The sequence below is a fragment of the Phalangium opilio genome, unplaced genomic scaffold (genome assembly GCF_054372755.1).
Source record: "Phalangium opilio isolate 3A_F unplaced genomic scaffold, DU_Popi_V2 ptg000003l_1, whole genome shotgun sequence".
NCBI classification, from domain to species: domain Eukaryota; kingdom Metazoa; phylum Arthropoda; class Arachnida; order Opiliones; family Phalangiidae; genus Phalangium; species Phalangium opilio.
Window position 1 is genome coordinate 14,370,899 of NW_028324145.1, and position 20,086 is coordinate 14,390,984.

A 20,086-nucleotide genomic window follows, 5' to 3' on the forward strand; every position below is an offset into this window, starting at 1 on the left:
AGGCAAAAAGGAGGACCTGCATGTCCATTATGGGTCAGCGTGCTGAGCCAACGTTATAATTAACGGTAAACCTAATTATCTGACCTAACTTTGGAACTCTAATCCTTCACCCCCTTCCGAAAAGACGAAGATAATTATTATTTTCGCCTCGTTAAAAACAGAAGGAACCCTTCCCAAGGTAGCCGCGATGTGTATGGACGCGTTTCGGGAGCCAGCAAGAGTTATTTTCACATTTTACGACGATGCCCTAGGCTTCTTTATACAGCCAATTAACTATTGGGTCGGAATCTAGCCGGTCGGCTCTTCGAAATTGGCTGACTTCCGGAAAATGATTTTGGTCCGGCAAATACATCATCCTAGATGTTAGTGGGCGCCTTGTCCGAAGAGAGAGAGAGAGTCTTATAAGGGGCGAGCGGGCTAAGAGCGTAGCGAGGTAATTCTCGTTAATATAATTAAGAGAGAACTGTATTAGCAGGTCTAGCGAGCTACTTTTAAACCATTAAGTTCATCAGATGTCGCAAAGCGCCAGTGAACTTTCCAGGGGATAAGAGCATTTTTAACGTGAAATTATACGAGGTAACTTTGTTGACCCGGAATAAAATTTCCGAGAAACGTCAACGGGTACGCGATATGGCCTACGGTTTTCCTCAACGGAAGAAAAGGGCGTAGCAAACCGATTGATTTCGATCAGTACATTTCGAACAAGTACATGGCGTTAAAATCAAGTTTTACTCCATTAACTGGAAAACCCTTTCACGCACCGCGGCTCGGTGGCTAGTTTGTGGCAACCGTTAACTGCCTTTTCAAATAACTTTACTAGAATAGGCGGAAAAAAAGTAGGCTAAAAGGAAGCTAGACTCGTATGGAATTGGCAATTCCGAGGACGTGAAAGAGAGTGAAGAAACTCCCCTATTCTCTCCTTTAAGGTCGGGGTTTTTTCCTTTCTCTCTCTCTAAGGGGAAGGTCCTTCCTTAATCACCTTTAGGACCGGATCCGAGTTACCGATACAGGCTTCCTTTTAGCTTCTTTTCCAACTTTCTAAACACTTTTCCCAACTGATTTCTGGCCCCTTCCCTTTTCCACGAGAGCATTCCTTAACTCGCCCTGAGCCACGTTGAACAAGATGGCCTCTCTAACTAAATATCAGCGAAACCATAGACGCGTCTTCTTTACCAACAAATTCAAAACGAGAGAAAGATCCGGAACGCATTTCGAATTGGAAAAAAATGGCGCTTCTCGTAAGAAGTCGAGTGGTACGGCCAAGGTCAAAACATACAGCCAGTCGAATGGTCACTTTCCCGGTGGGTGACGAGGCATTCCTCTCTCTCTGGCTCGGACAAAGTCCCGGCCGGGTAGCCCGACTATTTAAAAAGACGAATGCTTTCCTTTGTGGCGCGCGTCCTGTCCACTTCATCACGCCGCTTGTCAGTTGCCAACGTCCCCTAGCCTCGCGTCCTATCTTCCTTACCCTCCAATGCCCTTTAATACGCGCCACGAGGGTCCTCCGCGGAACTATTACGCGCCCAAGCGACTCCCCGCCAACTATCTTTCCCTTCATTTCTCCTAGAAGGGTGGGTGGGCGAAGGGAGAAGGGCTGCCCGAAATAAAGAACATCAGGATAGCCTCTCTTTTTTTCTTCCCCGATTCCTTCCCTTCTCATTCCCAAATTTCTTTCAACGGAACAGTGTTCGCGTTCAGATGGTGAAAGGACAGAAAGTGAAACTGAAAGGGCTTGCGGAATTATCAACTACAAAACAGACCTTGACGTTTGTACTGTCCATAGACGTTATCAGGGAAAACTGATTTCCATGAATTTACAGGTTTTTTTCGCCATATATTTCCCTGAGTTTACAGGCGCGCTTTGATAAACGTAATCAAATCCCTAACTTATCGCACTGACCTATGGTCATCCATTTTACAAGTACCCGACTTATCCACGCTGTTCAATCTATACTACATTTATCACAGGCGGGGCTTCGATGTCTGACGTCATTAATAACCAAATAACGCAAAAAGAACAGGGACGTAACAAAGCGGGCGACAAAACACTTCATAATAAAACGGGTACTTACATTTTAACGACGATCGAATCCAACGATGGTTGAAAATGTCACACAGAGACAAAAAGGGGCACAAAGACGATGCCAAACTATGACGCGAAAAGTTCACAAAGCTAAACTTGCGTTTAAAAACTAACCCGCGACGCGACTATTTTCAAATGTCCATTATTTTAACACTTTGAGAAACTGGTTGACGAATTTTGACATTCAATATCGTCACGGAGTCGTTTCAAGTTCACGATGGACAGTTTGTCCTCCAGGTAGGAACGTAATGAACTTGATCCCTCGTTGGACGGCCTCCATTTATTCACGTCAATATGTTTCCAGGTGACACGATCACGTGACTTGCAGATGTGCGCGTTGTAGGGAAAGGGTCTAAGGGACGCTACGCTTTGCCCTGAAAGTTTGTTAATGCGCTAGCAACATTTTGGCCTAACAGCTGGGAAAAGGGTCTATGGGTCGCGGCGCTCTGACCTTGAAGTTTGCTTATTCGCGCGCCATTTTACGTACTCACCCACTTATCTTCGGCATCCCGATGACCTCGTAGAGTTCGCGTCCAGTTCCAATGTAATCGCACCACAAAAGTCAAAGTTCAAGCAACCCGATTTAAAAATACCGCGAAACACAAACGCGTTCGGGAACCACACTGTGACGTCATTTTCCATCTTTAGAACAGTACTGTTTGGTTCCCGCGATCCTCCGTGCAGCTCGGTCGTGCACTGGACCGCCCAAATCTTGATCCCTCGCTGATGGCCAAACGTGGCCCTTCCAAGAAATGTCCATCCTGACGTCACTCAGTCCAAAAAACGACCTGAAATTAAAATAAATTCCTTGATTTTAGCTAAACATCAAATAATTATTACATTAAACTTAAAGTAAATAAGAGGAAGCCCAGCCAAAAATTTTAATTCCTAATAGTAAAAACAGCAATTTTTTTCCGGAATAATAGGATTTTATTGGAGAAAAATTGTTTTTATAGGAAAATATAGGACTAAAAATGCTTGTATATAATTCTATTTTGGCATAACTATGTAGAAAAATAGAGGCTTTTTAAAATATATTGAGAAATTAAAAAGAAATTGATTTAAAAAAATTAAGAATTAAAAAAAAAATTAAGTTAAAACAAAATTGAGAATTAAAAAAAGTTTTAATTTAAAACAAAATTGAGACTTAAAAAAAATTTATTTAAAAAATAATTAATTTAAAGCGAAATTGAGAATTAAAAAAAATTTATTTAAAAAAAATTTTAATTTAAAACAAAATTGAGAATTAAAAAAATTCTAATTTAAAAAAAATTTTAATTTAAAAAATTGAGAATTAAAAAAATTTCAATTTAAAAAAAGATTGAGAATTAAAAAAATTTTAATTTAAAAAAAGATTGAGAATTAAAAAAATTTTAATTTAAAAAAAGATTGAGAATTAAAAAAATTTTAATTTAAAAAAAGATTGAGAATTAAAAAAATTTTAATTTAAAAAAAGATTGAGAATTAAAAAAATTTTAATTTAAAAAAAGATTGAGAATTAAAAAAATTTTAATTTAAAAAAAGATTGAGAATTAAAAAAATTTTAATTTAAAAAAAGATTAAGAATTAAAAAAATTTTAATTTAAAAAAAGATTAAGAATTAAAAAAATTTTAATTTAAAAAAAGATTAAGAATTAAAAAAAATTTAATTTAAAAAAAGATTGAGAAGTAAAAAAATTTTAATTTAAAAAAAGATTGAGAAGTAAAAAAATTTTAATTTAAAAAAAGATTGAGAATTAAAAAAATTTTAATTTAAAAAAAGATTGAGAAGTAAAAAAATTTTAATTTAAAAAAAATTGAGAATTAAAAATTTTTCATTTAAAAAAAAATTGAGAATTAAAAAATTTTTAATTTAAAAAAAAATACGAATACAACATCTTTGGCAGCCATTATCTCGATCCTCCGTACACCCACCATTATGCCCTCCTGAGTCTAGCTCGCTTTAAGCCTAACTCCCCCTCGCTAACCCTAATTAGGTACTAATCAAATTAAAACATTCCAAAAACACAAACTTACAGGAAAACGTTCATCCCAAAATTATTAGAAAACTAGTCGCCTCGATCCCGGCACAGTTTTGATCACAAAATTAATTGACTTCGGTTTAATTTTAAGTAATTAAATCCGACTTTAAATTAACAAAAAATCATCGACATAAGCGATTAGCAAGCGTCAATCAAAACTGAAAAATGGCTGTCTTTGTCTTTCGGAAACTTCTAGAAGGAGGGGGGACGATAGAGAAGGGGGAAGGAAGCCGGCGCTCTTGATCCTCCGTACTCCCGTACACCGGCCGGCCCATAGCTCACCCCAAGCACGCATTAAGCCTAACTCCCGTCGCTAACCCTAAACGGTACTAAACAAAAAAAAACTTGCTAAAAAGACGAACTTACAGGAAAACTTTCGTCCCAGAATGATTTGAATCCTTGGTTCCTCGATCTTGGCACAGTTTTGATCACAAAATTAATTCACTTCGGTTTAATTTTAATTATTTAAATCCGACTTTAAATTAACAAAAATTCCATCGACATAAGCGATTAGCTCGTGTCAATCAAAACTGACAAAATGGCTGCCGGTCGGAGGGGAGCCTCGGAGAACAAGGGAGGGGGGACGATAGAGGAGGGGGAAAGGAAAAAAGTTGCCTATTTGGAACTCTTGAGGGATGGCGCTAAGCCTATTTTGGCGGGCTTTTTAAAAAGCGTAACGGCTGAATTCAAAAACGTTTTGTATTAAAGCGTTTACTTAACACAGAGATTAATTATAATTGTAATACATTATATTATACATAATAATCTAATCGGAAAGTATTAAAATTGTCATTTTAAACGAGTTTCTTATAAATTTGACGTTTTGGCGTGAGTCAAACGTTGAAAAACGATATTACAATGCAATTTTGTGACGAAAATGTAGGATATTATAGGACCTTTCGTGAAATTATAGGATAATATAGGAACAGGTGTAAATCAAACCAGCGTTATGTAAATCAAACCAGCGTTATTTCACCTCGGTTCCCCACTTCCATCAAACGCGCGGCAATAGTCGAAAGCTATTCCTTCCCCCTTCTCACAAAGGACCCCTGAGACACTCTTTCTTCCGTCGAACCATCCCTATTTGGAATTCCCTCCCGAATGACCTCGTCTCCCAGTCATCAATACTCCAATTTAAAACTGGAGTTAAAAAATTTTTAGGCATTTGAATTCTCACATTATCTAACTTATACTTATATTTGGAGCTGTAAGGCTATACAAGCCCTAGCTCGTCAACCTCGTTGGAGCAAAAAAAAAAAAAAAAAAAAAAAAAAAAATATAGGATTTTATAGGAAATAGAGGACTCCCTGAAATACGCTAATAGTGAATAAATATTATCTGTCATTCAAAATAATAGTCTATGGTCGCGCATCGTGAGGGGCCTCAATTTTTCCGTCCCTAAGTTGATATAAGAACCCTGTCATGATTTGTTACTTCTTCGTTGTAAATTTCAAAACAAACGGTATAGGCCTAATTCATGTAGGCCTAAAACGCTACTAGTCATGGTATACCGCCATTACGAAGGTTGTCGCGAACATGTCAAGATTCAGCGTCCACCGCTCTGTAGCTCATTTCCGGTTAGAGACAGCGTAGACAGAGGTATTGCCCCGAGAAAGAATTCCTGGCTGCAGGAGAGAGAGAGAGAGAGAGAGGGGGGCGGGGGGGTATGCTAGCGATTTCTCCCAACGTTTCTAGATCTTCCTATTTTTTCCGCTTTTCCAGCCCGTTTCCTGCACCAGAGAAGTTGCAGTCTGTTCTTGGAATACACGTTCCTGTATTCAGTCTTTCATACAAGAGGAGGATTTGTTCTGACTCGGACGGATTTTGATAGCCTATTTATTAAGCCAATTTATCCTTTTCCATCGAGCGAACATCCCCTCCTCCGCTATCCCTAACACTACGCGAAAGATTTACTGAGCAAATAGGCTCCTTGAATCTCGATACACGCTAAAGGATGTAAATTAACCCGAAGTTTAAAGGGAAACATCACCTTCGGCGCTTTTTATTACGGTTGACCTTGAAAATATCCCCTACTCTCCATAATCAATCGAAAGAATAAAGCTAACCAAGCCTTACCCAGCCCAAATCCATAAAAATATAACTTACACGAGCTTCGACAATATTTCGAAATTATTCAGCGTAATTTCCCTCATTGCGCGACTAATTTCATTTAATTTTCACTCGAAATTATTAAAAAAAAACTGTCGAGGAAAACGCGACCAAACCACATCTCAACGGCTTCTGAATTTGAAAATTAGGCTTAGGGGAAGCGCGCCAAAGAGTGGAGGGGGAGGGAGGGGCGGTAACTCATCAGAGATCAGTCTGGGAAATAAGTATATTTTTTAAACTAGTCCTTGCATAGCCCACTCGATCCGCGCTAACGGACGCTGTGCTGCTCGCGCAGAGGAAGTGTGCTATTTCACATCTCAATGTTAATGAATCTTTCGGAAGCGAGCAGATAGTGCGAATGAAACCCAAACAACTAGGCAAGAAAGTCAGTCTTTTTGACTGGAAAACGCATCCTACCTTTTTTTTCCTTTCCTACATATGTCCTCTCGCCCTGGCCTTCTCTTTTGGTTATATTGCATTCCTTGTCCTTCAGCCAGTATTTTCTTTGTTCCTTTTTCCTTCAGAAAGTAGCGACCTGATAAAGGCGACTCGAACAGCTCGAGCGTACTAAGCAGACCACCTGCGGAACTTCGGGGAGGGGTCCAAAACGTTTCCTTCAAAGTCCGAGATTCTTAGAGTCCGGGGGTCCAATTCCACCAAAGGGCAAAGGCAAAAAAAAGAACATTTCCGCTTGTAATGGCCATCGTCCGATTTTTATTAGTCTTTTCCTCCGTTCGCTGGTTCTTGATGATCTGAACTCTATATAAAATGGCAGAACAAATATATTTTCTTTGCAAATGGTAGAAAAGGGATTTTTCACTAAGCCTAATTAATTTGTACTTTTCATAGCGTGAATTTACGTACACGGCTACGTGTTGAATCTTTGAACGATCGTGTTTTCAAATAGTTTTCCAAGATAAATTGCCGCGAAAAATTCTGATTTTTCAAGAAATCAATAGAAAAACTATTATATTAATTTGATAAGTTGGCGCAACAAATAATTGATCGTACACGTGAAATTGCATCGATTGAACAGTGAACACCGGCAAAATATCTAATAACTCTTGAGTCGCTATCTGGCGGCGACGACCTTTGGACAATTTTATCGTGACCTCAAGTGGGGACCTCCTTTTCTTAGAAGATAATTTTTTTTTCCAGTCACTTGACTCGTAGCTTACGAACGTGGGAGATTGACTAAACCAGGAAGAGAGGATTCGGAAATAGTTTTAACGATAGTTTGTAATTAAAAGCGAAAATGTTGGCCCTAATTAATCGCATTCTCGATTGGTTCAAAAGTTTATTTTGGAAAGAAGAAATGGAATTAACTTTAGTAGGCTTGCAGTATTCCGGTAAAACCACATTCGTCAATGTTATTGCTGTAAGTAAGCCTGGGTTTTTCTATAAAGTAAATAAGCCTTGGTTTATCATTTTCAATTTGAGGTTGACAAACAACCCGGACAATGGAAAATTTCGCACTTAAAACGATCCCGTGACTCGGATATAAAAAAAATAATAATTATAGTTTTATATTCCCATAATTATAATTAGGATAATTATTTAGATTTCTTTAAAACATTAAACTGATAGATGAATTCTAATTCTTTAAATACTAAACTAATTAATATTTATTCTTCTTTGAATCTAATTCCATTGTTATATAACTTAACAGTCCGGACAATTTTGCGAAGATATGATCCCCACAGTTGGTTTTAACATGAGAAAAGTCACCAAAGGCAATGTAACCATTAAAGTAATTAACATAAATACTTGAAGAAACTGCAACATAATTGGCTATGGGGTGGGGCTTAACCACTCCCCCCCCCTATTGCCAAGTACTTTTAAAACCCATATAATACTATTAATACGCTTGATAGATTTGGGACATTGGTGGTCAACCTAGATTCAGATCAATGTGGGAACGGTATTGCCGGGGTGTTAATGCCATTGTGTAAGTTTGGATTATCGTGGCTCTCTCTCTCTATAACGACCCGTAATTAATTCATTAATTGGGGGGGGGGGGGTAAAATAGGTATATGGTTGATGCCGCTGACCATGAAAAGATCGAAGCCTCGAAAAATGAATTGCAGAGTCTTCTTGACAAACCTCAATTGGCGGGAATTCCCGTTTTGGTTCTAGGAAACAAGAGAGATTTACCAAATGCGTTAGATGAAAAGGATCTTATAGAACAAATGTACGAGGACAACCTTAATTAATTAACCTTAATTAACCTTAATTATATTTAGATTAAATTGTATATTTTTCTTACAGGAATCTACCAGTTATTCAAGACAGAGAAATTTGCTGTTATTCAATTTCCTGTAAAGAAAAAGACAACATTGGTAAATTGATGATTATTTAAATTAACATTAAAATTAACATTAACATTAACCTCGGTACAAACATAAATTGAACTGATTCAATTTCAGACATTACTTTACAATGGCTCATTTCTCATTCAAAATCGGGAAGTCAGTGAGGAGAAAAATAAAAATAACAACTGACCGCAGCTAATTTCTTTAAAACAATATTTTTTTTATGATATTATTAATTAATTAAATAAATAATTAAGCGTCGTCGGTTCATCCTTGAAAAACAAATTCTTAAGAAAGACTCTGAAGAAAAGGAAAGATTAAAGCCGATTTCACGTTTCAATTGCCACAAAAATCTTCAATTTTGATGCAAATTGAAACTATAAGCTTAATTTTTTTTTAGAATCTTTATCCCCCCAAAAACAAAAAAAGTTTGATATTAAAAAGCCCCCCCCCCCCCGGGGAGGGAAAGAGAGGGAGGAAACGTGTTCCCCCCCCCCGCCCTGTTTGTTTTCTGAGTGGATGTTTATGTATATACACGCGTAATGTGAACTGGACATTTTAAATTAAAGTCCTTTAAAAATTATAGTCAAAAAACTGTATAAAAAACAAGTGGTGGTCAAAAAAACAAAGAAAAGAATCTTTAGTGTTAATTAAGCTTTACTACATTATCACGAAATGAAACCCTGAAAGAATTTTTCTATAAGGAAATCCCATCACTGATAATAACTAATTAGCACTTAGTGTCATATAATTTTAAGTTTTCCCCCTAAAATAATTTATTTTAAATGTTGGTATATTTTTTAAGAGTAAGATAAACATTCCTCAAAAGAATTAAGATCGCCCCGTAGTTCCCCCCCCCCCCCCCCCCCCCAAATTTATTCTCTCAACTTCCGGATTCAAAACCCATCTCCAGTCCAATGTTAAGCCTATTTTAAAATCTTTTTTGCCATTAAAAAAGCGAGTAATTAACTCGAAATTAGTTCAATTTCCTAATCCTAATCCTAAACTAGTTTATTTATTAATTCTCATAGTTTAATTAATTAAAAACCATTTTAAGCGTATCTTTCTCTCTTTAAAATATCATCGTATATCCGTGGATAAAGGAATTAAGCTCCTCAGGAAATTTGTTTTCACGTCGCTACGTGATAGGCAACTCCCTATCTCCGAGGGCAGCTTATAGAGTAGTGGCACTACATGTTAATGTCTCATAGAACATAACGTAGCCAAAGGCAGGGAGGTGCCATTACTCTATTGCCTATATACTTTGTTCCAGCTTAGGTTGGCAGTACGCGTGAAGCTATTTCTCTATGTAATGTAGCTTTGCGCGTGCTGACAAGAGACGGAAGAAAAACTCGTGTTCGTGATTCCGTCTCTTGTCAGCACGTACAAAGCTACATTACATAGAGAGCTAGCTTCACACGTACTGACAACAGAAGCTGGAACGAAGTATGCGCGGAATAAGCTGTCGTCGGAGATAGGGAGTTGCCTATCCTCTAATGTGTAAACAAATGTCCTGACGCGCTTAATTCCGTTATTCGTGTTATGGTAGTTAATTTCCATTTGTTTCAGTGATTATTTTTAAATTCTAATAAAATTATCTTGACAAATTGTCTATCTTCATTTCATTCTTTAAGTCCGGGTAAAAGTCATCCACTTGTCAGATAATATTACAATTGAAATCTTTATCAGACTAAGTTTATCGGCCGTCGCCGCCGCCACCGCGACTATCCACCCACTTAAAATTTTCCCCGACACTTCATTTTCGAATTAGTTTCGAAACGAACTAGATTCCAAAATGAAGAACTGGATAAGTATCTCGTTGTTTGTCGTTGTTGTTTCGACAACAACAACAAGGACCGTTTACGGGGACACTCCAGCCAATTGCACTTACGAAGATATTCACGGACTTTGGGACCTGTCGGAAAGCGCTTCCCAAGATGATTGTTCAAAGTCTGGTAAAGCTTCAAATTTCCCAAAACGCTTAAAGGGTCGTCGATAGAACGAAAGCGTTATCTCTTTCAGGTCCCGTGACAAACACTCTAAGGGTTGATCTTCAATTTCCAAATGTCGTTTTCGACCAAAATGGCAATAAGGGATACTGGACCATCATTTATAATCAGGGTTTCGAAGTGGTCATCAATTACCGAAAATACTTTGCATTTTCAAAGTATATTCAGTCCGGCTCGAACGTCACCAGTTACTGCGATCAAACTTTACCGGGATGGTCTCACGATGTTCTCGGGCACAATTGGGCTTGTTATAGCGCCAAAAAGGTGCGAGCCGTGGCCCCGAAAGTTCACCAGGAAAAGCCCTTGTAACGATAATCATTTTTCCCAACTTGAAAGTTGAACGGAACCGCCTATTTTTTAAAACATTGAAATTTGTAGGGAACTCGAAGGACAATTGTACAAAGTAGACGAAAACTTGATTAGGAACATTAACGCTGTCCAATCATCGTGGAAAGCTAAAGCCTATCCCCAATTTCACAATGTCCCAATGGCTGATATTTTGCGCCTAAAAGGTGGTATCAAATCTAGAATCCACAACATTCCCAAACCAGCTCCCGCGTCCGAGAAATTAAAACGGTTGACCACCAATTTGCCCAAGCAATTAGATTGGAGGAATGTTCATGGGGTAAACTACGTATCTCCGGTTAGAGATCAAGGCAAGGGACTTTGGGCGTCAATAGGGAGGCAAATAATAACGGCAAATATTACGCCTAACCTTTTTAGGTAGTTGCGGAAGTTGCTACGCTTTCTCGTCAGTCGGAATGATTGAAGCGCGTTTAAGAGTGGCCACCAACAACTCGAACCAAGTCATCCTTTCACCGCAAGACGTTGTCAGTTGTTCCGAATATTCCCAAGGTTTGAACAAACCCGTGCCTTAATTCCTTGACGGGTTAATACAATAATATAAATCTTAAAAAGGTTGCGACGGCGGCTTCCCGTATTTGATTGCCGGCAAATACACGCAAGATTTCGGAATGGTCCCTGAAAAATGCAACCCCTATAAAGGAGAAGATTCCGATTGCCAAACTGATAAGCAATGTCGTCGATATTATTCGGCCGAGTTCAGTTACGTCGGAGGTTTCTACGGCGGATGCAACGAAGAACTGATGATGATAAACCTGATGCGTCACGGCCCCATGTCAGTTAGCTTCGAAGTCTACGACGACTTTATGTCGTATTCCGGCGGCGTCTACCATCACACTGGCCTGACCGATAACCAGCTCGGCTTTAATCCATTCGGAATCACGAACCACGCCGTTTTGTTGGTCGGATACGGAGTTGACAAGGAATCCGGCGAAAAATACTGGTTGGTCAAAAACTCCTGGGGAACTTCGTGGGGAGAGGACGGCTACTTCCGCATACGTCGAGGAACCAACGAATGCAACATTGAATCAATCGCCGTCGAGGCTTTCCCCATCCCTTAAGTCCGCCCGCCACGCCTCTCTTTACCCTTAAATGGCGCTAATCAAAACAACATTAATGTAATACGATTTCCATTAAAAAAATAAAATGATTTTTTAACACGTAAAATATTTGTACATAAAATATTTCAGGTATAACAACCCGCAACCTAACTAATATTATATTTATTTCTTAACAAAAATATTTATTCTTTCGTGACCCAATTCCAGCCTGGCACCGATTCAGGCGCAACCCATGGCAGGAGCGAAGTTCGACCTTCGCCGCCAACAATCGTTTCCTTCGTGCCATTTGGAACTGACCAAACCATCTATAATCAATTTTCCCCTGTTAGGCCACATTGGATGTTGCGTGGCCACAAAGGCATTCGCCAATTGGTTCGCCGCCTCGATTGTAGTGACGTTTTTCTCCGAAGCTTCCTTCAAAACTCGCCTGGTTAAAACGTAAATCTAGACGGCCAAGAAAAACAACCAGTTAGTCCGGTTCGATGGACTTTAAAGGGGGTAGAGATAATTACGGAATGGTCCCATTCTTTATCAAAGTGTCTCTCAATGGCCGGATCGAGCGGCATTCGTCCAATTGATTCGTAGCACGAAGAAACGATAGCCATTCGATTGACCAGAGATTCAAAAATGTAAGCTATCCCTCTCTGTTCTAATAATTTGCAGTCATCCGGATTTTTCAGTTGGGCATTGGCAGTTCCGCAAATTATTTTCGTGTTGACGTGCGGTATGCTATCTTCCGTAAAAACGTGTCCTACTGCGCATGGAGCTATAATATCGCACGCTCGCCTTAAAACGGAATGATCTCCAATCGGAACCTTCTCGACAAATAAACGGTCACCACCCTAAAGAATTCAAATGGTGAAGTAATTGCTGCCGTTTTCGCCGCTAAAATATTCGCCTACTTTTTCACCAAGCATATCGACAATGTCGTCTATTCTTTTTGTATTGGTATCAGTTACGTAAACGCAGTTAACATTGGCCTCCAATAAGGACGACGTCAGAATGGTGCCAATGCCTCCCGCTCCCTCCACGACCACGTGTTTCCCTTCAAAACCACCGATTCCCAAGTGATCTAACGCGGCTTCCATGGCGCACATGACCCCTTTCACCAATAATTCAAACGGATTTCCACACCCTCCTATGTCTTCGGGTCCGCAGACGCTCCAACGCGTTCTCGAGTGGACGTTATACAAGTCTTGAATGTTAACTCCTACGTCGGTTCCCGCCACTAAAACGTTACATTGTAAAGCCATTTAGAACTAGCGCCAGGCTTTAAACATTGGCGTCACTATCACCGTAGCATCCGTTTAACGAGGATACGAAATCTCCGTAGTCCCAAAATAATTTTTGACGATATACTGGATTAACATGCTGCTTATCCTCAGTCTCGGGGATAATTCCTTTGCCTCCCCCAATCCTATAATAATTCCTAGACGATTCAGATTTCCACTATGGCACGCTGCAGTGTGCGAAGGAGTCTCTTACCACAAGCCAGCTAAGGCGCTTTTACGACCTAAACGCGAAGACAGGCGCAACCCATCCGCTAATAGGCCTTCCATATTTTGATATTCCATCATTCTAATACCTCCACACTTAATGAAATTTTAGCTCGGGTCAAAATGACGCGACACGTACGTCGAAGGCTATGTTATTATTATACGTACCGCTTGCCCTCTCTGACTGTTCCATACGAAAGCCCCTAGTAAGTGACCCGTTCTAATTCCCAACTGCATAAATACAGCTTCATGCTGCTCGAAATGAGGATTTTCCCCGTCATTTAACCAATCCGCTAACGGTTGCAATACCCCGTGCGAAACGACCATTTTGTTCTCGTTACTGTCCCACACCGCGAAACATCGACTGATTTCATTTTCTTTTAAAAGATTTTCGAATTCCGCCGGTTTCAATGACAAAATTTCGCTACCAGTTTTTGAGCAAAAACATTTGACAATGCGAATGCTCGGTGCTCGTTTTTCAAAGAGATTTTTCGTCAAACTAGAACGCCATGTCTGAAAATTTCGAGATCTAGAGTGTTTAGTGTACTTTTGCAAGCACGATATCACGCGAATGTTTTTCAACGGCTTAAATAGCCTAATCATTTAGAACAGAATGAAATTATGAGTGTCAATGATCGCGCCTTGCGCTAATTTCGAGAAATAAACAACAAAAACAAACTCAAAACCACATCTTTTTTCCTTAAATTCGTCTGCTAGGACAACTTCCGCAGCGGTTCCAAGCCAAGGTTTATCAACTCCATACATTTCCCCTTTCCCAAAGTATTACCAAATTGGGTATGTTTTAACCACAAATTATCGCTACTTTACCAAATAATTAGGCCTAATTACCCACTATATTGTTGTTTTATGTAATTTCTACCCTAAAAAGAGTCGCACTTTTAGCCACTCATAATAAATATTTCATGATTTTTGTCGTAGTCAGGCCTTGGACCTGCGGATACCCATACTCGAGTCTCTTCATGGCCTACCCTTATACACAAAACGCTGGCGGAGGGTACGCCCCACCGGGGGGTCAAATCCAAGCGCCTGGGGGATATTACGGACATCCGGGACAGGGACCACCTCCGCAAGCACCTCAACAAAGTAAGATAACCAAATATTTTTTGGTGTACAAGTTTTGAGGATATTATAAGCGTTTCTCTGGGGTGGGGGGTATCTTAGATGCCTGGCAGCAAGGGGTTCCGCAGGGGGTGCCTCCCGGTGTTGATCCAAACATCTACAATTGGTTTGTTGCCGTTGATCAAGATCGGTCGGGTAGAATTTCGGCCAGGGAACTAAAATTAGCTCTACTAAATGGAAACTGGTCCACTTTTACCGAAGAAGCTTGTCGAATGATGATCTGTAAGTTCACTCTGATTGTTAGCATTATCATACATTATAAATTAATTAAAATTATGATTGTTTTTTTTTTAATTTTCAGCATTATTTGATCGCAGTAAAGTCGGTTCGATAGACGCGGTTGAATTTCAGGGATTATGGAACTACCTGCAACAATGGAGAGCAGTTTTTGAACGTTACGATAGAGACAGATCCGGCAGTATTGATCAGGGTGAACTTATGACTGGTAAATCATATGCGAAAATAAATAGAGTGCTGTCAGTTGTGACGTCAGATCCAAGGTTAAACGTCACGAGTCTGCCTTTTAGCGATGGGCGGCCATGACAGTTACCGGTTTTTATTTTTTATGGGAAAACAGCATGGGTGACGTCACACCGGCGCTTCTGACAGCACTCTATAGTTGAAATATTAATAATTACCTTTAATTTTAATACGGTTTTTTCTTTAAAGCCGTTTCCGAGATGGGTTACAGACTTACACCGGAATTCTTTTCATCGGTAGTTGCGAAATACGACCCGAAAACCAAGTCCAGAGTATCCCTGGACGATTTCATCACGTTTTTAGTGCAGATGCAACTGTACACGAACGCTTTCAGAGCTAGAGATACGAATAAAACCGGCGTCATACAAATTGGATACGAAGATTTTTTGGGCGTCGTTTTCCTGACAAAACCTTAAGAAGTATTCCACGGAACTCTTATAGTGCCTGAACACTTTCAGTTTCAAAATGTTGTTCATGTTAAAATATTATTTTCAAACAATTATGCCTACGTTCCTTAATTATGTATTTTCGCTTTTGTTTTTTTATTGAAAAGAAGTTTTGTTTAAACCAATAAAGTTTGTCTATTTTATTTCAACTTGTGATGACCAGTAATGCGTATTTATAAAAGCTGTCACGTGGCCACGGAAACAAACTACCAATATAATTCCTGTTAATAAAATTTGCTCATATTTTCAACAAAGTTGTCAACACGTTTTTTAAAATTATAATTATAATAAAACGCAACAATCGTGTATGTACAAACACGAGGATTTGTAAGTTGCCCAAAGAATGGAATATGTCCGTGTCAGTGACGCGGCGGCTATGGGGAAAAAATGAAATGGTTGACACCCAACAACGACTTTGGTATAAAAATCCCTGGCTGATTAATTGTATTGGATATTATTAAGTTAATCGTCGGCAAAGGCGGGAGCAATGACAATCAATGGCGACAAAATCCTTCTAAACAACTTGTTGTTTAAAAGTCTGGGTCTCGATTCCGAGGCGCCGCTGGTTGTATCGCTTTCCGACGCCCCCGCGCCACCACGGGCATTCAAAATGGCCGAGGCGCTATCGGACGACGGGGTGCTGGAAGAGGGAGCGTCCGCGTTGACGGGACTGGACGAACCTTCCACAATTATGGATTTGTCCGTCGACGCGCTACTTTCAGTCGTAGTGGTGGTCGTGGTGGTGGTGGTAGTCGTGCTGGTGGCAGCCGCGCAGGAGGCCGGACAATCGGAGCAACCGCACGCCTTTTCGTTCGCGTCGGGAGCCACGTTGCATCTACGAAATTTTACAATTGGTTAATGTCAATTGTAGGGGCGAATAGGTCATGGCGTACTTGTGGGTATTTTCAGCCATGGGATAAAAGACTTGACCGGCGTCTTCAACCTTTGGCTCGGAGGTAAAGTTGTAGTTAATTTGGACCGGAGAGAAACCTTGATTTTCCGGAGTGGAGCCCATGAAGCGAAGCCATTTGACGCCGTCGCATTTGGAACCGTGTCGGCCACACATCAAGTCGATAACTCGGGTCCCGGGAATAATACCTTCCACGGATTTGCAAGAGTTAAATAATCCATTGGCGAACCTTGACATGCAAAAACAAATTGTTTAGTTTCTATTATATAAATAAATAAATTAACCCCCCCCCCGGGCCACTTTGAACTTACGATTCAGCAACGTAATAGGAAATTTCGGTGACCATGTCCTTGCCTTCGTCACTTTTGACGGTTCCAGTTACTTTCAGGTACTGACTTTGATTGGGGGAACAGGTAAGTTTGCAAAAGGTTTTTCGGAAGTTGTGGAAACAGGAAGGACACTTTCCCAGAAGACGTTGGGGTAATTTAAAGTTAGCGTCCATGGATTCGATTTGTTGAGGGTCGCAACAAGTCGTCGCTTTGTCTCCTGTACAATTTTAGAGAATAAATTTCATTCTAAACGGAGATCTACCACGAGAGTAATTACCATCAACGTATTCGGGACAAATTTGCTTCAACATGGAAATGGCTTCGGAGTCGTCAATAGTTTTGGCCTTTCCATCGTAAACGCAATTCAAAGAACCGTAATCCCCCTCGCCGCACTGCCCGTACATAATGCACGAACCACCTTCCGAAGCATCCTACAAAAAGAAATTAAAGAGAGGCGTGTCGTAAGTCGGAAATCAATTGTCAGTCTTCAATCAGTCACTTCCGAGTTAGGGGTACTTTCGAACTCGAAGAAAACTATGTCAAAACGATGGAAAGTGAATTTTCCGATAATACGGGGGGGGGGGGTGACCCATATCTTTCGTAATGAATTTATGAAATTATTCGTTGGTTCGCGGCGTTCAATAAAAGACGGTAAACGCAAAGCGCCTTACGAGATTGATTGATGTTATACCAGGAAAAATCTAACTTAAAAAGACAACGCTTATATTAAGAAACTCCCATCGTAATTACATGGATAAAGAATGCGCGTGAGGAAATTTGTTTTCACTCTACAGGATCGGCAACTCCCTATCTCGAACGACAGAATATTCTGTATACACTCTGTTACAACGTCGGTTGTCAGCACGCGCAAAGCTATTTCTCTATGTAACGTAGCTTTGTACGTGCTGCAAAGAGACAAAAAACTTCAGGATCTTCAGGATTTAAAATATCCGCGAGTTTTTTAGCTCGAGTGCACGGACCTCTAGGCCTTAGTTTCAAATACGTGTAGTAGACTGTATGCAATTTCACACATATTTGAAACTAAGGCCTAGAGGTCCGTGCACTCGAGCTAAAAAACTCGCGGATATTTTAAATCCTGAAGATCCTGAAGTTTTTTGTCTCTTGACAGCACGTACAAAGCTACGTTACATAGAGAAACAGCTTTGCGCGTGCTGACAACCGACGTTGTAACAGAGTGTATACAGAATATTCTGTCGTTCGAGATAGGGAGTTGCCGATCCTATAGCGTGAAAACAAATTTCCTCACGCGCATTCTTTATCCATGGTAATTACCGCAAAAAAGCCCTCGTTGGATATGTATTATAAAGGGATACTAAAATGCCGCCTTTTCGATCGTATTGCCAACTTCCCTTCATCCATTTAACCTTGGTTTTCACGAAGTTTCGTTTGCCAACTCGAGCCTCGTCGAAAAAAGAGCCGAAGCGACGACTAATAACTATTAGGTCACGTGGGTTTCAATTAAATGGCGTGATAATTTGAAAATTTGAATTGAATAACGAGAAATGGCTGAGTGAATTCGTTTAACAATAGAGTTTTCGCTATAAGGAATAAACTAAGAATTGATTGAAAAAATATTGTGGCCGAGTACGCGAGAAGATCGACCTATATATACAAAAATACACCTGGAAATTTTGAAAGTCGTTTACCTTTGAGCCGAAATTTATATTCCGCGTTTAAAAGAGTTCCTATTTGTTTTAACTCGGTTTATATTTCATTTTTTCCGAGCATTTGGATTCGAACAAACAATAGGCAAATTGCTTCCGGCGCCATACGCTCTCGTTTAAACCGGTTATAATATTTCGAATGCCTCCTTCTTACTGTTATTTTCGTTCGATGGTAAGTGACGAATGTTCTAGAGGTATGACGCGAATAAATAGGCCAATTTCTAAAGATCTACTACTAAAAAATAAATTCATTGACGAAGGAGGGAACGTGGAATAGTGTAAGGTATTCGCGGTTAACATGAATATATTCACGTTGAAACTAAATACTCGAAACATCCTGTAAAACAATATCTTCGTATCCCGTTCTTCGAGAGACAATCTTACTTAACCCTTCTATTTAGGGACCGTCCGACTCTTGGACGACTTCAACTAAATGAAATTGTTATAAACACGACCGTAATTTGCCAGACTGATTTTAAATTCTTTTTACAAATGATTATCACAGTCAACAGAAAATACTCCCACAAGGTGGACTGACAAACTTTGTAATTTAAGGACGCTGTCCTATGGTAATCAGAACGAAACTTACTTGACTGGAGATTAGTTGAAGGGTGACTAGTAATAAGACGGCGACAGACAGCGAGAGGCGCCTTGGTATCGTCGACGCCATTTTTTATAATTCTAATTTTACCGAAAGTTTTTTCCCTTTTTTGGTAGAAATTTCCTTCAAAGCCCGAAGCTATTTGAAAAGTTTGGTAATTCGCGCTTGCCGTTTTTTCCCGACGTCTTACGCGATCAACGTACGTTCTTGGACAGAAAATGCCACCACCAAAGACGCTTTCAAAACTTTCGCTTCGTAGTACAGACTCCACGAGTAAAGTAGGTGGCGTTCGAATCCGCCACAAGGAAAAATTTAAGCAGAAATTCGGCGAAATGTTTCTCTAAAACAACAACCTCGACCCAAGAACGCTCGCGGTAAACACAGGTAGCTCCTTCAGAGAGATAACATTTGAAAAAATTAAAAATTCCAAGGACGTAGAAAAAGAGTTACGACTCGCGTAATAATAAGGACACCGCGCTCCTCGATTCAAAATTGAGCGCCAGGAGCTTACCTTAGTCTTCCAGGCAGTTGACACGACGGGACCATGAAGTGGCCACACGTTTCAATCCTAGTTAAGTCTCTACTTGGAGTAATTAACCAAAGGCGTCGACGGTAGCCTATCATTGGACGCCACCGGCTTGTTACCAAAAAGAAATTTAATTATTTTGAAAGAAGCAAAGTTTATAAAGAAATCGAACCAATTTGAATTGTATCCATCTTGAAACTTGGGGGGGGGGGGAGTAGGGTCACTCGATCAAACTGATTCAGGGTTGTCACCAAAGAATCGGCCAAGAGAGTTGGTATCTTCAGGGACGATACTATTTGAGCGAGAAATTGCGTATACTTTAGTTTGTCCGTGGATGAAAACACCCTCGAGTTCTAATTATAAAAATATAAAAACCTCGACATTATTTAGTGGAAACATCACATCTCCCGCTGCGGTTTCCATCCAATAATCAAAATCAACTCGGTACAAATTAATAAATAAAATGATCCCAAAGTAGGTCGAGGCGTCACTGAAAAGGACAAGTTAAATTCTTC

General features: G+C 39.8%; 6 protein-coding genes and 1 long non-coding RNA gene across 7 annotated transcripts in view; 3 read left to right on the forward strand and 4 right to left on the reverse strand.

Moving 5' to 3' along the window:
• The window catches only part of LOC149718035 (cell adhesion molecule Dscam1-like), a 111,593-nt gene extending 109,230 nt beyond the window's left edge, over nucleotides 1-2,363 (reverse strand). Inside the window, exons 1-2 of the mRNA XM_089837027.1 lie at nucleotides 2,307-2,363; nucleotides 2,073-2,208 (exon numbers count right to left, since the gene is read on the reverse strand). Of these exons, the coding sequence (XP_089693153.1) occupies nucleotides 2,073-2,208; nucleotides 2,307-2,363 (193 nt within the window). The remainder of the gene's footprint in view (nucleotides 1-2,072; nucleotides 2,209-2,306) is intronic.
• Nucleotides 2,364-3,858: 1,495 nt separating this feature from the next.
• LOC149718036 (uncharacterized) lies at nucleotides 3,859-7,248 on the reverse strand. The gene is made up of 3 exons (XR_016368412.1): nucleotides 7,078-7,248; nucleotides 6,631-6,972; nucleotides 3,859-4,423 (listed from the first exon to the last, which is right to left on the reverse strand). It is a non-coding gene; the product is annotated as an uncharacterized LOC149718036 (long non-coding RNA).
• A 137-nt stretch (nucleotides 7,249-7,385) lies between these two features.
• Nucleotides 7,386-10,137, forward strand: Arl8 (ADP-ribosylation factor-like protein 8). The gene is made up of 6 exons (XM_089842052.1): nucleotides 7,386-7,591; nucleotides 7,883-7,963; nucleotides 8,088-8,161; nucleotides 8,243-8,404; nucleotides 8,482-8,552; nucleotides 8,640-10,137. The coding sequence occupies exons 1-6, from the start codon at nucleotides 7,469-7,471 to the stop codon at nucleotides 8,687-8,689; spliced, it is 561 nt and encodes a 186-aa protein (XP_089698178.1). The 5' UTR covers nucleotides 7,386-7,468; the 3' UTR covers nucleotides 8,690-10,137.
• Nucleotides 10,138-10,179: 42 nt separating this feature from the next.
• Nucleotides 10,180-12,064, forward strand: LOC149718038 (dipeptidyl peptidase 1-like). Its single transcript, XM_089841955.1, has 5 exons — nucleotides 10,180-10,480; nucleotides 10,548-10,839; nucleotides 10,913-11,190; nucleotides 11,258-11,389; nucleotides 11,453-12,064. The coding sequence occupies exons 1-5, from the start codon at nucleotides 10,321-10,323 to the stop codon at nucleotides 11,956-11,958; spliced, it is 1,368 nt and encodes a 455-aa protein (XP_089698081.1). The 5' UTR covers nucleotides 10,180-10,320; the 3' UTR covers nucleotides 11,959-12,064.
• On the reverse strand, nucleotides 12,025-14,123 carry LOC149718039 (uncharacterized). Its single transcript, XM_089841906.1, has 6 exons — nucleotides 13,623-14,123; nucleotides 13,444-13,550; nucleotides 13,254-13,375; nucleotides 12,861-13,186; nucleotides 12,471-12,800; nucleotides 12,025-12,402 (listed from the first exon to the last, which is right to left on the reverse strand). Exons 1-6 carry the CDS (start codon nucleotides 14,055-14,057, stop codon nucleotides 12,178-12,180), a joined length of 1,545 nt encoding a protein of 514 aa, XP_089698032.1. The 5' UTR covers nucleotides 14,058-14,123; the 3' UTR covers nucleotides 12,025-12,177.
• On the forward strand, nucleotides 14,123-15,669 carry LOC149718040 (programmed cell death protein 6-like). The gene is made up of 5 exons (XM_089842061.1): nucleotides 14,123-14,249; nucleotides 14,398-14,558; nucleotides 14,637-14,816; nucleotides 14,896-15,039; nucleotides 15,264-15,669. Exons 2-5 carry the CDS (start codon nucleotides 14,435-14,437, stop codon nucleotides 15,488-15,490), a joined length of 675 nt encoding a protein of 224 aa, XP_089698187.1. The 5' UTR covers nucleotides 14,123-14,249; nucleotides 14,398-14,434; the 3' UTR covers nucleotides 15,491-15,669.
• On the reverse strand, nucleotides 15,430-20,078 carry LOC149718041 (NPC intracellular cholesterol transporter 1-like). Its single transcript, XM_089842016.1, has 6 exons — nucleotides 19,947-20,078; nucleotides 19,034-19,863; nucleotides 17,037-17,190; nucleotides 16,742-16,976; nucleotides 16,414-16,659; nucleotides 15,430-16,355 (listed from the first exon to the last, which is right to left on the reverse strand). Exons 2-6 carry the CDS (start codon nucleotides 19,112-19,114, stop codon nucleotides 15,983-15,985), a joined length of 1,089 nt encoding a protein of 362 aa, XP_089698142.1. The 5' UTR covers nucleotides 19,115-19,863; nucleotides 19,947-20,078; the 3' UTR covers nucleotides 15,430-15,982.
• Nucleotides 20,079-20,086: the final 8 nt, after the last annotated feature.

What these genes read in the sequence shown, in the direction of transcription:
- LOC149718038 (XM_089841955.1), top strand. Translation starts at nt 10,321, where the DNA reads ATGAAGAACTGGATAAGTATCTCGTTGTTTGTCGTTGTTGTTTCGACA. An exon ending in AGATGATTGTTCAAAGTCTG is followed by an intron (nt 10,481 to 10,547) that starts GTAAAGCTTCAA and finishes TATCTCTTTCAG; the next exon opens with GTCCCGTGACAAACACTCTA. An exon ending in ATCTCCGGTTAGAGATCAAG is followed by an intron (nt 11,191 to 11,257) that starts GCAAGGGACTTT and finishes TAACCTTTTTAG; the next exon opens with GTAGTTGCGGAAGTTGCTAC.
- LOC149718041 (XM_089842016.1), bottom strand. Translation starts at nt 19,114, where the DNA reads ATGGCGTCGACGATACCAAGGCGCCTCTCGCTGTCTGTCGCCGTCTTA. An exon ending in TTCAACTAATCTCCAGTCAA is followed by an intron (nt 17,191 to 19,033) that starts GTAAGTTTCGTT and finishes TTCTTTTTGTAG; the next exon opens with GATGCTTCGGAAGGTGGTTC. An exon ending in ATGGCTGAAAATACCCACAA is followed by an intron (nt 16,356 to 16,413) that starts GTACGCCATGAC and finishes AAAATTTCGTAG; the next exon opens with ATGCAACGTGGCTCCCGACG.
- LOC149718039 (XM_089841906.1), bottom strand. Translation starts at nt 14,057, where the DNA reads ATGATTAGGCTATTTAAGCCGTTGAAAAACATTCGCGTGATATCGTGC. An exon ending in CTCGTTAAACGGATGCTACG is followed by an intron (nt 13,187 to 13,253) that starts GTGATAGTGACG and finishes GTAACGTTTTAG; the next exon opens with TGGCGGGAACCGACGTAGGA. An exon ending in TCGATATGCTTGGTGAAAAA is followed by an intron (nt 12,801 to 12,860) that starts GTAGGCGAATAT and finishes TGAATTCTTTAG; the next exon opens with GGTGGTGACCGTTTATTTGT.
- Arl8 (XM_089842052.1), top strand. Translation starts at nt 7,469, where the DNA reads ATGTTGGCCCTAATTAATCGCATTCTCGATTGGTTCAAAAGTTTATTT. An exon ending in CATTCGTCAATGTTATTGCT is followed by an intron (nt 7,592 to 7,882) that starts GTAAGTAAGCCT and finishes ATAACTTAACAG; the next exon opens with TCCGGACAATTTTGCGAAGA. An exon ending in AAGGATCTTATAGAACAAAT is followed by an intron (nt 8,405 to 8,481) that starts GTACGAGGACAA and finishes TTTTTCTTACAG; the next exon opens with GAATCTACCAGTTATTCAAG.
- LOC149718040 (XM_089842061.1), top strand. Translation starts at nt 14,435, where the DNA reads ATGGCCTACCCTTATACACAAAACGCTGGCGGAGGGTACGCCCCACCG. An exon ending in TCCGCAAGCACCTCAACAAA is followed by an intron (nt 14,559 to 14,636) that starts GTAAGATAACCA and finishes GGGGTATCTTAG; the next exon opens with ATGCCTGGCAGCAAGGGGTT. An exon ending in AGCTTGTCGAATGATGATCT is followed by an intron (nt 14,817 to 14,895) that starts GTAAGTTCACTC and finishes TTTAATTTTCAG; the next exon opens with CATTATTTGATCGCAGTAAA.